General features: G+C 39.0%; 1 protein-coding gene across 1 annotated transcript in view; it reads right to left on the bottom strand.

The window, feature by feature from the left end:
• Window positions 1–17,550, bottom strand: part of EML5 (echinoderm microtubule associated protein like 5) — a 96,565-nt gene extending 79,015 nt beyond the window's left edge. Inside the window, exon 1 of the mRNA XM_014947010.1 lies at window positions 17,354–17,550. Within this exon, the coding sequence (XP_014802496.1) occupies window positions 17,354–17,550 (197 nt within the window). The remainder of the gene's footprint in view (window positions 1–17,353) is intronic.
• Window positions 17,551–17,644: the final 94 nt, after the last annotated feature.

Raw genomic sequence — 17,644 nt, 5'->3', positions numbered from 1 at the left:
CATTAATAAAAAAATACGGTATCTTGGTGTAACCTCTCAAGTAAAAGCATTGATACAGCTCATATATTCGGAAACTTTCATTATTAAAACAGTCCTGAGCAACACGTTGTAAATAGCTTCTTAAGGCAGAAAGAAAAATATAACTAGAACGAGTTAGAGTAACTAGAGTAGAGTAACTCGTAGAGTAAGTAGAATCCCAGATATGAATAACCATAAACATTTGCCATACAGGGACTATGTTGACTCATGGGCATAACGCAGTTAACAGGATCAAAAAATGAGTGCAAGGTGTCTCTGGATACCTTGGGTAAGATCTCCAAGACACCTCTACAAAGGTGTTAATAGTGTGCAACTATTGGGATAGTATTTGAAGAAGTAGCTTACTATCCATCCAGTCATTCCCTGAGGACACGCAGAAAAGCATGAGGGTGGCTCAGCTCTTAAGACACCTTCCAAACCTGTTGGTGTGGACTTAAATACACTGGCCTCCTCACACAGATATTTCTTCTCCTAGGGAGAAGGAGATTGCTTAGTGAAATGAAGGAGAGAACTTGTGTTCCTTTTACAACCCTGGAAAGGAAAGCTGGGATGACCCATCCAGGTTAGGCTGTTGAAACTGTGCTTGCATCCAGCCCACACAGCCAGACTGTAAACTTGTGCCCGATTTCTTTCCTCTTCCTTGAGGGATGACTAAGCTGAGGAATGAGATATTGCTGATTGCCCAAAAAAGGAAGCAAATATTCCTAACGAGAGAAATTCTTCAGGCCACTTGCTTGCCTCTGGCCTTTCTGACCTGGGCTTTTCAAGAACAGATGTGAGATCTAACGTAGCATCTCTGAAGAGGCAGATATGAAGGAAAATGTCCAAAAGGCAAATGTGAGCATGAAAGAAACCAGGAATTAGGCTAAAAACCACTAAGTCAAATTAACTATAAATTTTGATACTTCTCAGAAGAGTTCAGAAGCAGAAAATTTGAAAAGTCTGCCTGTCACTACTGCAACAAAACCAAATGGCTGGACCTCTCAGCAAACTGAGATTTTCACTGACATTTCTGACTGACATACTGAAAAGGGGTATGTTTCTCAATTTAGTGCATTCAAGCTCCTGTTTTATACTTCATACAGAAAAGGCTTTTTCTCCCTCTTAGAGCAGTACGTCAGCACTCTCACCATTTTGACCAGATGCATGCAGTGTACAATACTTATGTTAGATTAATGACATTAAATATTAATGGCAGCCTATGGAAACAAAACACCTGTCCATACTGTGCCTGTTTGGGATGAGACCAGAAACATGGATGTGACCCTCCAATTTGTGTGAGGTTTGTAGGGGCAGGGGACCATGAAGAATAGTCTATAGTAAACCACTGTAATACAGAAGAAATTAATGTTTTTCCATCTCTACTTGGTTTGTGCTGAGCATTAACAAGCATTGATTAATACAGACAAGCTGCAGACAAGGATACAGTATTAAAGATGATGTTTCCTTAGCAACAATATTGGATGAAAATCCAAGAATATATTCATGTGACTACTCCTGAGCTTCATAAAACTAGGGCACCAGTAAAAATGCATGAAAGAATACTGCAGTAAAATAACAGCATCTCAGATATCTATTAATTAAGAGTTAATTTCAAGTGTAAAATTGTTTCCATGAGAAAATACAGAAAAATATTTTCATTGTATGTTTACAGACATCTTACATACAGTTGAGCACATTTTCTTATTTGCTGACATTTATTCATACTTCCCCAGAAAGAATGACAGGAGAAACTACAAACCATTTCTGTCACACTATTTAAGTTGTTAAGGCAGAAAGAGCTGTAATCAGCAAACATCTCTCATCATAGTTTAAATAGTTCAAGTCAGAGCACACTTACTTCCCATAGACAAAGCAGTACTCATCGTGGAGCATCACTGCTTGGTCTTCCATATAGTTATTATCACAGCACCAATAGTGTTAAATATAGCTTTCTGTAGATTCCTTAAATTGTACAAGCATCCAACTTCAAAATAAGAGAGTCCAAACTGGAGACGGGGAGGGTGGATGAAAACTGTACATTCATTTATCTCATTACCATTCCATATTCTTCCCTCTCAGATCTGAACGTTTTTAGAATAACAAGAAATGTGTATAAGCAATAAGCAACCTAGAGAATCCTAAAAATTGCTTTGGGCTCCTATCTGTTCCAAAACACAGCAGAAGGGGGGGTGGGAAGGGTGGGGAGAGGGAACCAGATTAACTTCAAAGAGAAGGAAAGAGCTGAACACAGTAACACGGATGCAAAGTTCCCAACTCATCAAATATGAAAACTGAGGAAAAAGATTCTGGGAACTATGTGCCACTTTATGCAGATGCCCATTTTTGTCTTGCATAGTCACATCCTCCACTGCTGAGGAAGGGATTGGCTTAAGCTTTCTGATAAAGGAGCTACCATCTCTAGAAAAGAAAGTGAAAACAAAGATATTCTCCTTCTTTTCAAATATGAATGACTTTGCCAGTGCCAATAGGAGAATTCATGTTTTGACTGAGCAGGGGGTGCTGTTTTTTTTCCAAATTCTACATATCTTGACGCTTTCATCATCAGGTTTTCTTTTCTAACATATCCCTTGAAAAAGAATGCAGCAAAATTACTTCCATTTTCCTAGCAAAAAACTCTTCTCCCAGAAAAGTCAGAAATATTATATACTCCAAAATGATTTGGAGATAAATTTGCTAAGACAATGTTGTATTATCTTTTACTAGTTATTCGTATGAAAAAAAAAAAGCAGTTCTGATTATAATAACTGATGGTATAGTAACATGACATACTAAAGCCTGAAGGTAACCATGGAATTAATTCCCACCTAAAAAAATATTCATCTTCCCTTTTTCCTCATGAGACAATGCAAGGACTTGAGACTCACTCTTTAAACCATTATTAGATATAGACTGTCAAACACAACCCATCCAATACCAGCAAGAAAAAAAAAAAAAAGGGGGAGTCGGGGGGGAGAAAAAAAAGTAATAGAGAAGAGCAAGATGTGCAGGGAGCCAAAGTGCTGCAATCAGCTCTCAAAAACTTCAGAGGGAGCAGTCCAGCTACTCAGCTCCCTTGGGTCACTGCCATTTAATGACCAGACAGAAATCCCTTCACAAACCAGCAAGCAATATGAAAAGATTCAGGATCTGTCAGTCACAAAGTTAAAAAACAGTTCTTCACTCCCGAGTATAAGCAGCGAAAAGTATTCGAATCTACAAAATGATCACAGATTAAAAAACTCAGACAGCCTAAAATTGAAGTGGAAATACTGATTTCCCATTCTAACTAGTTTACAAGCTAAGAAACTACTTAATTAGCTTAAGTAAAGATTATCATGCTGTAGCCACTTAAGTATGTGGACACTGAGACAAGTATAGCTATAAAATCAGAACAGATTTCATTTCAAATAAAATTTTGCTATGAAATAGAGGCCAGAAAGGGAAAATGAATGACAAAAATTCTTACCACAGTTCTACTTGCTCTAATTTTTCAGTGCATGAAAATTCATTGCACTGTTTGTTAAATTAGAAATACACAGAAAAAATTATTTAAGGTCAAAGAAGCATTAACTCCAAATCTTTTAGCCAGGAAAATTCCAAAAATTTGTTTCCAAATAAAGGTTGTTTTGGATGCTTCTGACCTCACAAGTTAACTAAACAAACTTGTTTGAGGTACACAATGTTCTTGTTTCTAAACCTTTCACTATTGTTATCACCTTCAAACAACTCTTCATCCAGCCATTACTGTTTGCTTCTTCTCCATAAGAGACTCATAGCAGCTTTTAACTATTAGATTCATCTTCCTTCTATTATTTTTCAAATTTATACTCAAACTTCTAGTATTACATACAAAAAAAACCCCACAGATTGTACAATTTTCTTTCATGTTTCTAAACAAGTAGATAAAACAGCACTTCAGTCTTCTCTCCTATGGGATATATTATGAAAAACTTATCTGAGTATGCGAGAACTTACCATCTGAATATTCAAGAGCAGAGTCACAGAATAATTTGTGACAACTTTTGAAAGGTTTTTCTTTCATACAGAAAGGTCACCCCGATAAAATTAGCAGTTGGCTTAAAATAAGAAATGGTGGGAAGAAGGCAGGGGCAGAGCTGGTGGTGAAATAAGCTGAGATAAGCACAATATTCTGCGCTTCAATGGACTGTATTCCATTACTTATCAAAGAAGGTTTAGACATTCTTTATCTTGCCAACCCTGAAAATTGTAGATACACTAGATTTCTTCCAAGCTCTTCAGAACACCAGGCCTACAGGTGTTGTGCAGGTGTTAGTCATTTTCCTACAGAAAAGGAAAGCCAAGGATGTCTATTTCCCACTCAAGCATCTAACCGCATGCCCAGAAAAGTAAAATGAGCCAAAATACCACTTAATGTTGGTACTTCAGAACCACTGTTTAGAAAAACTATTAAAATGTGCTGGAGGCCACAGAACAGAAGTAGTTACATGAAAGACTGTCTGCTAAAACAAACAAAAACCTCACATGTACCAGAAGGATAAACAAGACAGGAAATAAGCATGGGAAAGTGCAAGAATACTAAAGGGACTCCAAGGTCAGTGTCTATTTGGCAGACAATGAAACCCGTTGCACATGTGGGCCCATAAACTTAATTACTAAAAATCACTAAAAAGGAGAAAGCACTCATAAGCAACAATTTCAAGAAAATAAATTTTATGTTTATCTCAAGAATACTGATCCAGTTGACTATTTCCAGTCAGGTAATGTATACTCATTAGCATAAGCATATGCTGTAAAATGCAAAATATAAAATCACAATTATTTATTAATTAATTAGTGAATAATGTTCCAAAGGCTATTCATTTTTACGGTATTAATTTATATGGTGGAAGAAACAGCAACTGATAAAGCAATAAATCAAAGAAGAACCTCTAACTAAAATAACATCTAAAGTGCCGCATTGATCTAAAAAACACCAAAACAAACATTTACCAGTTCTTCAAATGTTTCTGTTATTTTCCTAAGTACTCTGGAAGACTATTTAGCTTAAGATGTCACATTCACCACAATAAATCTTCAGGTAATTTCCAAATGCTGTCAAATGCCTTGTCTTGCTGTAAGAGAAAGCATCATTCACCTTGCTTGCTTTTGCAGAGGGATTATAAGCGGGGAATGAGGATTAACGTAGTTTTAAAAGTCGGGAGACAGTTTATACAGTTGTCAACTAACTAAAACATAGACTTAATCCACTCATTCTGCACGTCTGCTGTCTTGATAAAACGGAGACATCTCACCACTACTCATCTTAAAAGACTAAAATGCATAAATGTTTCTAAGTGGCTTCTACCCTGAAGTATGTTTTGGTTTTTTTTCCCCAATTGCATGTATGTATAATGTTTGCATATCACAGTCTGACATTTTCAGGAGCTTTCTTATTAAAATGTTACCCTATAATTGAGAAAATTGAAGGGTTACTGTTATTTTTAACATTATATCCAACTAGATTTAGTCACAAGAAATGTACCACATAAATAGAAAGCAGCAAAGCAGTAAAACAATTCTTTTCCATCTAGTTTTTAGAACATTGCTATAAGACTATGTTATATCTATAAATTTCATTCTCCAATTCTGGTAAAGGAAAAAATACAATACTTAATCAGGAGTAAAAAGTGTAAACTAGAGGGGAGAACATTTTGCTATAACCATGAGCACCTTATGAACACGATTTTCAGCTTGGATGCATTTGCATTATTATTAGCTCTGGTCCTTTGCCTCAGTTTTGGTTTTCTTCTGTTCACTTGAATTCTTCACCTGAATCAAGTACTGTCAAATATCTAATCTATATACCTTGTATGAAATCAAAGGAAGTTTAAATTGTAATACATAATATAGCCAACACAATGACAAAGGCAAATGAAAAATCTCCCTGCATGTCGTCTGTCACAGACCTGGCTAAACCACCAGTGGAAGCATTGTTTGTGGTACCTATAAAGCTGATCACTGTTCAAAATGACGTTATTCTCTCCAAAGTTACGGCACTAACTCTTTGGACACATTTCTCTCAACTCTTGAATTCAGACCCCCAGGGAAACACACACTCCAAGTCACAGCAATCCTCGTGAAGAGGAAAGTTCAAATCTGAACAGGATCCCAGGGTCTGCTCAGGTGTCCTCCAGTGCCAGCCACAAATCCTACCCAGGATCCTACCCACCGCCCACTGATTAGGCACAGCCTGTCCAAAAAGGATGCTCAGGCAAGAATCTTCTGAAGAGGGGCTCCTGGTTCTGAGGCTGGATACGCATCCCAGCACTTTGTTGGCCGAATCAAACACAGAGAAATTTCTTGGAACTAATATTCAGCGTATGTTTAAGATTCTTTTATTTCCACATACCTATCCTAAAACCTAGTAATTCTGTTTATATTTGGATGGTCTAAAATAAAAAAATTCCTGTGAACAAACTGGCTGACCTCAGCTCAGAAACAGCAGTGTTTCAATTCACAGCTCAAGAGCAGTTATTACTCCCGGTGTATGAATCCACCGCCTTTCACACAGGGACATTATTCTGATGAAAAAAACCACCAATCCACGAACGATACCAAGAGACCTCGAGAAAGTGAGCACCAAAAAATGCTTGTCAAGACAACCCCATGAATATTTAAGGGTAAGAAGTTGGACATCACTGTTCAGATGGGGGTTAAAACACGGGATTTTAATATTTTTTTTTTTAGCTAAATTAAGAGGAAGTAACGTGTTTTTAAAGCAAAAGAATCAGACTGATCTGGGCCTTGATCCATCAGGTCTGCAGGCCAAAGCAAAAGGCACTATCAAGAAAGCTCCCCTGAAAAACTTGGAAGATCGAGAAGTAATGAAATAAAGAAAACAAGGAAAAACGGCTGGAAGAATTGTCCACTGTATCTTCTGAAGTAGTGTCTGAATACCCAGGGCTTTCACAGACGGATAACCATCAGGCACATTTTTATAGATCCTATAAAAAAGAAAAGGAGTCTACCAGGAAGCCTCTCAACAGCAACAAGGACTCCCAATTAAAGGAAGGTCTTTTTTAACTAGGCCAAGGAAAGTTATCCTGAATAAAAGGTATAATATTTCTCTAGAGTTTTAATAATACAAGTATCCTCTAGCAGCTAGCTAAAATAACAAGAAACAGAAATGGTCACACAAAGACATCTTGCTTTAAATGCAGAAGTGGAATATCTCACCTATTGTCAAAATAATAGGTATGTCAGGATGGGGCCTTCAAAGGACAGATTTTGCTCATGCTCACAGGCTGATGAAGATGTCTCCAAGAGTGATTTCGCCCAACTCAGATATCAGCTACTAACAGATATCAAAATTTGTCCTCTTTCTGAGAAATAGTGGCATCACTTTTGCCATTTTCATGACCAAAATTGAAGCAGAAAAACAAAAAAGTGAAATGAAAGTAAAGGTGCTCAACACCAAAATGAGAAACCCAGGGATTTGTTAGCAAATGGCGCACACACTGGAATTCTTTGTGTTTTCTATCTTTTGCAATATATAACTGATAGGTATCATAAACTCAGCTTAAAAATTCAATCATATCTTTTGCTATCAAGAGTTAAGGCAATCTTGGTTGATTCCGACCTTTTTTGTGCGAATCAAGCACTGCATTTTGAGAGTCTATTACTATCATAATAGCTCCAACAGCAATACAAATAATGATAGTGGTTATTTCTTGTAGAAATGAAAGTCTTTTGTAGCCACCAGAGTAATCACAGCAATCTGCACCCTAATGCAAGTAATTTCTATGCATAACATTCTGTAACGTGCTTCACCGATGCACCAGGGGAAATTGATACTACACCATATGGCACTTACACCAGAACCTCACCGTGCAGAAAATCCAGACTACATGTATTTTGAAGAGAAGATTCAGTGGCACCTAGGTTAAACATTTAACTGAATTACTAAGATGGCCAGGGGAACTTTCAAACTCTGCCACATAAGTTCAAGGAATATTCTAACTTTTTTTTTCTGTTCAAGTTATTTTAAGTGCTCAGTAACTTTGTTTACCATGTCAAAGTACCAAAAGCAACAGATTATTCCAAGTCAAATACATTGTGAATACACCAATTTCCTTGATAATACTATAACAACATTATAATTCTAAGTGTATCTTCAGAAATCTAAATTTTAAATTGAGAATATGACAGATCTTCATCAGTCCAGATTAAACAGCTTTGCCACTTTTATGGGTAATACATTATTCTTCTTTTAAAGTCCTTGATGCTAGACAAAAGTGCTGTCCTAAATCACAAACATAACCCTGTGACATAATAACTACATCTTGAAGTAAAAAAAAAAACAAAAAACAATCCCTGAAATCTCATAAAATGTGAAACTAAATTCTCTGGCTTTATTAGCTTTATGTGGATGTCAGCTTAAACTTTAAAAACCCAAAATTGTAGATGACATAAAACTAGAAAGAACTTTTTATAATTTTTATTTTTTGGGAGAGGTTTTGGAATTATTTCAGGTTTTGTTTCAAGCAATGTGTTTTCTAAGAAGCCTACAGTGCTTGTGTTAATAATTACAGTCAAATCTATACTCATTTTTTGATACGTCAGACAGAACTAGTATAACGTTTTTCAATCGAAAACACTTAGAGGGGAAAAAAATAAATCAACTCTTAAATAATTAACTTCTAAGCCAGAAGTTTATTTTATATCTTAAATGAAGCTTTAAATTTTGCATTAAAAAATCCAAACATTTGACTTCAAACAAAGCCTTCAAAAGAATTATTTCATTCAAACATGCTAAGCTACTTACAATAACACTGTAAACACAATAATAAGTTAATTTCATATTGCTGTTAAAAAACCAGCCAGGAACATAATCTCCTTCCCGACCTATATCAAGAGGATGACTAACAAATTAAAACATTGAAAACATAGGAAAGCAGAAACATAATTACTTTGATTGCAGTTTGGAAAAGCTAAAAGATAAGGGCAGACCTCAAAATTTCTACAGAAAATCCTTTAAAATTTGTAACGATCAAACATTATTAAGCCTTTGGTTACATTTCCTGTTCTTCTCTGATGTTGTCCTAGAGCCTTCATGTTGTCGCATTAGTTCTAAGAAAAAGAGCCAACCATCGAATCAAGAAAAGCATTTTCTACAGCACCAAGATGTTTTCTCATTTAAGTACTGACCTGATCTGACCCTGCCTGGGAGCACTGACAGAATCAGATCAGAAGGTGATGTGACCGCTGGCTATGAAAAGCATGAAGGCAAGCTCCTAAGCCTGTAGCTCCTTGCTGTGTCGATCCACTTTAATCAACTTCTAGTACGTTTCAGATGTTCAATTCTGGTTGGATATTTTTGGTATTTCTATTCATCTAGTTTTAATTAGGAAAAATAAAGTTTGCAATGGTATGCAGGCATATTAAACAGGCACACTCTAGTCCCATTTCAAAACTGAATCCAGGAAATAACTTTATTCTGCAGTCCTAACATATTTTTATTTCATCAAACCAAATCCAAGCAAAAGATATTTTCAAAAGATAACACAAAAAGCTCTTGATTAAAAAAAAAAAATTGTAATGAAGATTCAAAAATAAATCTCTCAAAGAACATCTTCCAGCCTGGTACATGTGTTCCAGAACAGCTCTAGAACTACCTAGAAAACTTGGGTTTCCTCAAGGATAAAGCAGACCATTCTCTCTCCTCTCTCCCTCTGATCTGTGTAAGACATGAATACAAATCTTCCCTCCAGACTTTGAGAATTTGAGCTCACTTAACGTGAAAAGCTGGAGAGAACTGAACTGGGACTTTGTCCATGTGAACCACAGCATCAAATGAAGCAGTCAGCAGAGTAATTATCTCACTCCTTGTCCCAGCAATTACTTCTGCTGTATGAAATGCCATTTTGACTGATAGACAGTCAAAAGCTACTTGAGCTAGAGGCTCAGAGGAAGACTGATTAGTTTAATGATGACATAATTTAGGTCCCATTAAGTCATGAGTTCTTTAATGGAGGGAAATAAACTGATTACACCCTTAAAGAACATCTGAAGACAACAAAGTGAGAGTAGATGGACTTCTCTTTAGTCAAAACAAACACGGCACCATATAAGCCTAAAAATAAGGTATGGAGAAGACTTGATTTTTAAGCTGCAAATCTAAACTTTCTGGGAAAAAAAAATAACAGTCCCTCAAAATATTGTACTGAGGAAAATGCCTTATTTAGAAAGAAGCTTGGTGAATTAATTAATTAATTTCAGTTGCATCTGTATGTGGGAAGATCATAAATGGGTGTTTGCAGTCAAAATCCTGGAGCTTTGGAACTGAACTTCCAGTTCTGAAAGCCCCTACTGTTCAGTTTGGGGTTCCAATTTTGATTTTTGGTTGTGAAGTTACTTGACCCTGCACTGCGCACTGAAAAGAGCCTGGCTCCATCTTTACACTTTCTCTTCAGATATTTATATACATTGATTAGATCCCCTCTCACCCTTCCTTCACTAGGCTAAGAGGTCCCAGCTCTCTCAGCCTTTCCTCAGGAGAGATGGCCCAGTTCCTTAATCATCTTTGTGGCCCTTCATCGGACTCTCTCTAGCAGGACCATCTCTCTGGGGAGCACAGAACTGGACAAAGTACTCCAGCTGTGGCCACACCAGTGTGAAGCTGAGGGGAAGAATTCCTTCCAAAGACTATCTTTGGTACTTAAGAACAAAGATTCATTTCCCAGGATGAGAATCCAAGATGGATTTTACTCCTGTTTTTCTCCAGTAAAGTTATTAGAGAATCCAAAGGGGGATGACTGGCCTCCTTCAAAGATTAAGATTCTTGAAATAATTTGGGAGACTGCATTTCTGTGAATAAACAAACAGCAGAGTTCTCTTCTAGAAAGAAAGATCAGGACTGCGCAGAATTCAAGGGCATAGAAATAATTACTCACCAGAACATACTGAAGATTTTTTTTCCTCTCTCACATTAGTAATTCAAAAGATTGAAGGGGCTGCACATGTAATGGATAATTAAGAAACGTCTCCTTACATGGCAACTGTGGTATACATTCAGTTACATTCCCTGGAATCCAAAATACACAACTATTTTTGAAATTCCTGGTAAAAATTCATAGATCTGCTGCCAAACCAACTGATAGATATTCCATCTGATGAAATCTGTAGCTGCACATAATATCTATTGCATAACATTTGTGCTTGACTGTCATCTGGAGTTAGGTCAGAGACACACACCATTTATTCCAGGCAAGAACAAAACAATAAACCTGACAGCAGATACCCTAACATTCAATTATTTGAATTATTTGTTGAGATTTATGAGAACTAGGATGGATCTCAGGGTGTCAGTCTATTGGTGGAATAGAAAAGATGGAAATAATAATTTCCCTCTACATTCTTGTGAAACTTTGTTTGGCTCTTTTTCTGAGAAAAGATATTCTCTTTCACAAGGTTTTCTCATGACATGGATCTAATGAAAAGGGAACAAAGAGAGGCAGAATGATACAATGAGGTGGAAGAAATACATAGCATCTTCACAGAAAAAGTCCAACAGCTAGTCATCCAAAGTCATAACAACATGTAGTTAACAAAAAAAGAGAGGATGAGGAAAAGACCAGAGTCGTCATTCAAAACTACGTGACTAATCACTGCGCTGCTAGAATTTCTGTTTGCAAACCACAGACAGCCACACCGAGGAAGCCTGGACCTGCCTCCTGGAGAGCATTACCTAGTAGCAGCCTTAGAAAGCAGCTGACAGAGTCCAAATTTCTCAGATGCTGAAGGTTGGACTCATGTTGAGGGTGACGGAACCCTGGAACAGGCTGCCCAGGGAGGTTGTGGAGTCCCCTTCTTTGGAGATCTTCAAGACCCGCCTGGATGCAGTCCTGAGTAACATGCTCTAGCTCTAGGCAATCCTGCTTCAGCAGGGGAGTTGGACTAGATGATCTCTATGGTCCCTTCCAACTCTAGAAATTCAGTGAAATTCAGTGAAATTCAGTGAGGGTGCAACAATAAGTATAAAAATCTCCTTCAAACAGAGTTGTGGACAGCACTAACGCCAGGGAACAGACATGATCTTAGTGACTTTGATTTTCACTAGAACCTCAGAAATACAGGAGCAAGATCACAGAACCTCAGGATCTCAGGCAGGAGAATCTCTTGTAGATTGAGCCAAATTCTAAAATATAAAAAGATGACAGTCTTAAATAAAGTGCCCAGAAAGACCACAGTTGAGAGCGTCCAGAGTTTTGGCTGCTTCTTTTTGTTCCTTGGGAAACAAAGTCCAAGATGATTCCTACAGAGTTCACAGCAACAAATAAGAAAAACTGTCTTAACAAAAGCTGTGATTTAGACAAGTAAACTATTTTACTGAAAACAGCCAAACCCGACCTCTCTGAATATAGAGAAACGCTTTGTCATTCTTTCTACTTGTCCTGCCTATAGGGCAAAACCACGACACCTCTGCTTTCTGCCTCTCTACAGGCTTGACACTGAGGAGCACGAAGGCGAAAAGAACCAGATGTTTTCAATTGAAGGTAGTACCAATTTCTTTGTCCTCTGTCCTCATAGCAGGAGACCTGTTAGTTTCTGGGTCTAGAACTCCTAATAGCAAAGAATTTTAATGTTTTTGAATATTTTTTTAAGTTATGTCTGCCCTAAAAACAGAACTCCGCATGAGTCCTAGGGCAGATGATGCATAATTTCTTTCCCTTTACTTAGTGCAAGACAGGAAAATTACCCAGATTTCGGGACAAGTCAGGAAATGAACTTATTAGACATAGTCTATAGTTGCTCCACAGCTGAGCTACAGATTGCGTTATCAGCAGAAATTCAAGCAATTTTTTCTAGCATAAGACGCTCCAGCTACTATCTTTAGCAACAAAACCTAAACGTTTTTAAGATGTCACAGACATCTTAATCAACAGTCTCAGTTTATTGGTGGTAAAATTCTAGGAAGAATATACAACAGCACTATTATTTGCCAGCTAACTCACATGATGGATATTAAAAAAGTAGGAGAGGGATAACGACTCTTCCTGATTTGTCTCCCTTTGACAGAGAAACGTAGCTCGTCTTCTTTCTTTGACTTGCACGGTTGTGTGGTTGTTTTGCACCACCATAGAGACAACAGTGCAAAACGACAGACTTATGAATGAGTGCTGAAGTTTGAACTGAAGAACAGACATCATGGAAAGCAAAATATGCAGTTTTGCCAAGTCTACTAAAGATCTCAAAGAGATGCACTTGTTAGATCGTTTTCAATAGCATCACCAATGCCAGGTGAAAAGTTAATTCCCAGTAAAATTCCAATACTCTGAAGTTCACAGAAGAAAATGATCACAGGGCCAGCATTAAGAAGAAAAAAAAAAAGGGGGAAAAAAAAGGGAAAAAAATGCATCAAAAGCAAAAATTATTCTAAAAGTCTCCTTGGCTCATGTCAGCATAGAGAACAGTCCTGGTAACATCAAAGGCTTTTGCCAGCAGCCAACCATTTAAAAAGGCGAATGAGTTCAGGGTTTCCAATTTTCTCACCTTCCATCAGAGAAAGTACAGTACATAAACACAGTTTAGCTAGCCCAGACAAGTCAGGAGCCTCAACAGGAGCATCAGTTTCCAGTATGACAAGTTAATACTCTGAAGGGACATCTGAAATCTTTATCAGGATTAAATATGATCCCCCTAAGGTCTCTCAGACAAGGGAAGGACAGCCTACATTAAATAACCCACATTCCTCTAAACCACTAAAATTATAAAGAGAGAACAAAGGAAAGATCTAACCTGAAGACACTGCTTCTTCCTCCTCTACTGTGAAGCAAACCAATGTGCACCTCACAAGCTAGTTTGGTGATTTATGAAATCTTACAGAACTCACAGTAATAATTCACATGTTCATTCAAAATTACTGTCTCCTACATATACCCAGCCCAGGCTGGGGAGGGGCTCTGACCTTCTGCAAACACAGCGGGCACCCAAGCCATGCTGCTGGCAATGGATAGTGCTATCAAAGCAAGTCACCTGAGACTTCATGTACAAGACTTTCCTCCTTATTTACTCCTAAAAACGCAAGAAAAAAACCTCAGTTATCAGTACCCCCAAAAGATGGAAATTTCCAAAGCACTTCTGCATCTAACTGACACCTTCCACAAGTGCCCACACTCACCCAGGACCTCAACAATAAAAATGCAAAGATGCATAAGAAATGGAAGATAAACAAGATCAAAAACATGATACTCTCTATCCTCCAGAAGAGCGGGTCAATTTCTGGAAAGTAATTCTCAGAAGAGATAAACAAAGGTTCACCAGAAAGCAAGGGAAGTCCTTCTAGAGACAGACTGGAGCTGGATGACTGAGATTGTTCAATTAAAAAAAACAGCCTAATAAAAGAGGCCCCAAGTGATCCTAATTACCCTCTTTTATTCCAAAAGGCTGTTTGATAGAACTGAGGGACAAAACCCTGAAGGAGAGAGCTCTCATTTTTTCAGTACACAGTTAACTGAGACTGGGGAGGTGGGGGGTGTGGACACTGTGATTAAAATTGAGATTAGACATTTATATTGGAAATAAATTACATTAAAACATCTAATCACATAAAAAGAAAATCTTACAGCAAGTTTATAGGTTTTTGTTTAATAAAAGGAGGTAATACTTCAGAGCAGAAGACAAACTAACTGCTAGTGCTAGAAAAAAATTATCCAAAGGAAAATATCCTCTAGCTGTCCGTTAATCTAATACTATCTTCTGGTTTCTGACTTAAGAATTGCACTACCTCTTTTCCTGACTGATGCTTAAAATTAGATTGTCATCCAAAGCATGCTAATGATATAAAAGTCCTCATAATGAAGAGTACTAATAATATCACCACGTAGCATGCAACATATAATGCTTAGTCTTTGTAGCTATGGAGCTGTGCTCATGGAAGTTTGATTCTTTAAATATATAAGATTTTCAGACACCAGACCTATTTTCACAAATGCCATCCCATACTTGTAAAACGACACTCAGTCCTCCCCTTGCTTTCACTAAAACATCACAAACGCCTCAGCTTTTGGATGGTACTTGATGAGCCGATTAAAACAGAGAAGATATGATTTTTTTTGCAATACAACAGTTGAGTTTGCTACCTTCAGAGAGAAAATTTAGTAACACTGTGTTATATTACTGTATTATATAACCCCTTTTTTGCTCCTGTTTTCTGATATTTTAAAAATCCATTTTTAATACTTGACTTTCCTACTATGACTGCTTTAAATATTGAGAACTAACATGTCTAGGTACCCAAGTTTAGTCAGGAGAAGTACAGAACAGTGACATTTAAATGGTACCAGGTTGCTTTTAGAAAAAGCAGCAAGTGAAACATTGGTCACTGCAAGCCTAATCTTACTATTAGAAACAGCCATCCTACTTTTAAATCAAGCATTTTTTAAGCATACTAGCCTTTCTGGATAGCTTTTGCATTTAAGAAGCATGCAAAATTCTAACTGCATAAAATGTAATGCTTTAACATCTTTAGAATCACATTTTCTCAACACCAGTAGAATTCAAAGCAGGAGAAACTTCTGTATGCCAGGTCATGGTACCATACATATCAAAGTACATCCCCATATAAACCAGAAAAAGTCATTACATTCTTTCTCTCTGTTTCGCTGACTTTTGACAGATTTTTTTGTTTGTTTGTTTAGTACTATTCTGAACAACGAGTTCTGTCACATTTTGGCCAAATGTAGCACATTGTACCAAAACGGAGAGAGAGTGAGCAAAAAAACTGTTACCACAAGAAAAACATAAACAACTTCCACGGTTGTAGTTCAAACAACAAATCTTTTACTACAAGAAGTCCTACTGAAACAAATGGTGCCATTGGGAAGCGCTTATGAATACATGGTATGATGAATACATAGTATTACACTACTGCAACACTGAACTTTAGAGCAAGTAATGAGCCACCACTTCCTTAGCACAACGGGAAATTGCCGATCTGGATTTCCTGCAACACTGGTAACAGAGATGGCCAGCAGTTCTCAAGAAACACTTTTTCCTGGATTAAAATCAGAACGTCAAAGCATTAAATGATGCAAATAACAGTGATTCAAACTTGTGATTCACACCCCTAGTACAACGGTCTATAACGGTACATTGTCTGCCTACTTTTTTCTTCACATTTTTAGCACCAAGGAGAAACATACTACAGACGTGACACTCTTCTAAGGGACATTCATAGCCATACTTCAAAACGACTTAAATTTCTTCTAGAAGATTTAAACAAAGAAAAAATAGTGGCCACTATGACCAAGTTTTCTACTATGTCTAAAAGCTTAAATGAAAGACACAGCACCTATCCAGCTCTCCACGAGCAATACCTGTTACTCATATGAGTAACACGTACAGACAGGATGCCTTGGAGCACCAAGCACCAGAAAAACAAATTCTGTGCTGTAAACTACCTACAAAATTGTCTACTGCTAGCTCTTACCCCAACAGGAAGAGCAAAGGAAATCAGAATTTAAAAACCATCCGCAATGACACCTACTGGAAGGGAAAGGATTGATGACTCAGGCTCACATCTGCCCTTCATACTCCTCAAATTCTCTCATTGCTCTCACACCACCCCTGGGCTTGTAACAGCATCCTTAGGGTGAAAATACATTGAAGAACACCAGCGCATTTCTTCCGCAACACCATTTTATAATTTTTTATGAACTTCAGCACCTGGTAACGTTACCGGCCAAGCGAACTACTGAGCTTCCACGGGAGAAACCTCAATTTCGCAAGAAAGGCTGACCTTTCGAGATTACCCTAAAAGTTGCAGGAGCTACAGGCAGGCCGCTAATTCCCCCACCTAATAGCCGCCTTTTAAACGTGAGCCAAAGGTCTACCTGCCGCAGATTAACCTCCTCCGCAGCCCGAGCTGATCGGGGCACACACGAGATTTACTCCTTCTCCTCCTCCCGGCCGCCCCTTTGACATTCAGGGCCGGCCGGGGACCGAGCAGCGACCCCGGCACCACCGCCCCTACCGAGTTTCGGCCCCGCGCACCGGTGGCGGCGGGAGGGACACCCGCACCCCACGGCCCGTTAAACCCCTTTTCCAGACTGTTTCTACCCACGGCGAAGCCCAGGCGGGGGGGAGGAAGGGGGGATGAGGAAGCGCTGACTGTCCTTGATGGATCTCGACCCGCTCCCCGGATCCCCACCGCGCTGACCGGACGCGGGAGGCGGCCCGGGACGGCACCTGGGGCCAGGCGGCGGAGGTGGCGGGGGGCGATAACACTCGCTCCCGGGGAAGCGGGAGGGGGACGAGGCGGGCCGTGGGGCCGGGGCCCGAGGCGGGATGCGGCCCGCGGCGGCGGCGGTACCTGATGATGTCGTCCTGGTGCCCCAGGTAGAATTTCTGCCGGTGCTCCCGGGGGCTGTAGACCACGCCGACCCCCGCCACGAAGTAGACGATCTCCTTGGCCGCCGTGTAGTAGAGGTTGTTGCGGCACTGGTGACCCCGGTAACCGTAGACCCACTCCAGCCGCAGGTGGCAGCTCGGCGCGCTCCGGTCAGCCATGTCCCCCCCCCCGCCCCCGCCAGCCGGGTACGGCTCTCTCCCGCCGGCGACCCCGCGGGGAGGGGGGGGCGACGGGTGGGCGGCCCCCCCCCGC

Source organism: Calidris pugnax, unplaced genomic scaffold (genome assembly GCF_001431845.1).
Source record: "Calidris pugnax isolate Ruff unplaced genomic scaffold, ASM143184v1 scaffold127, whole genome shotgun sequence".
Classification (NCBI taxonomy): Eukaryota; Metazoa; Chordata; class Aves; order Charadriiformes; family Scolopacidae; genus Calidris; species Calidris pugnax.
This window is presented reverse-complemented; position numbering and strand designations above follow the sequence as displayed.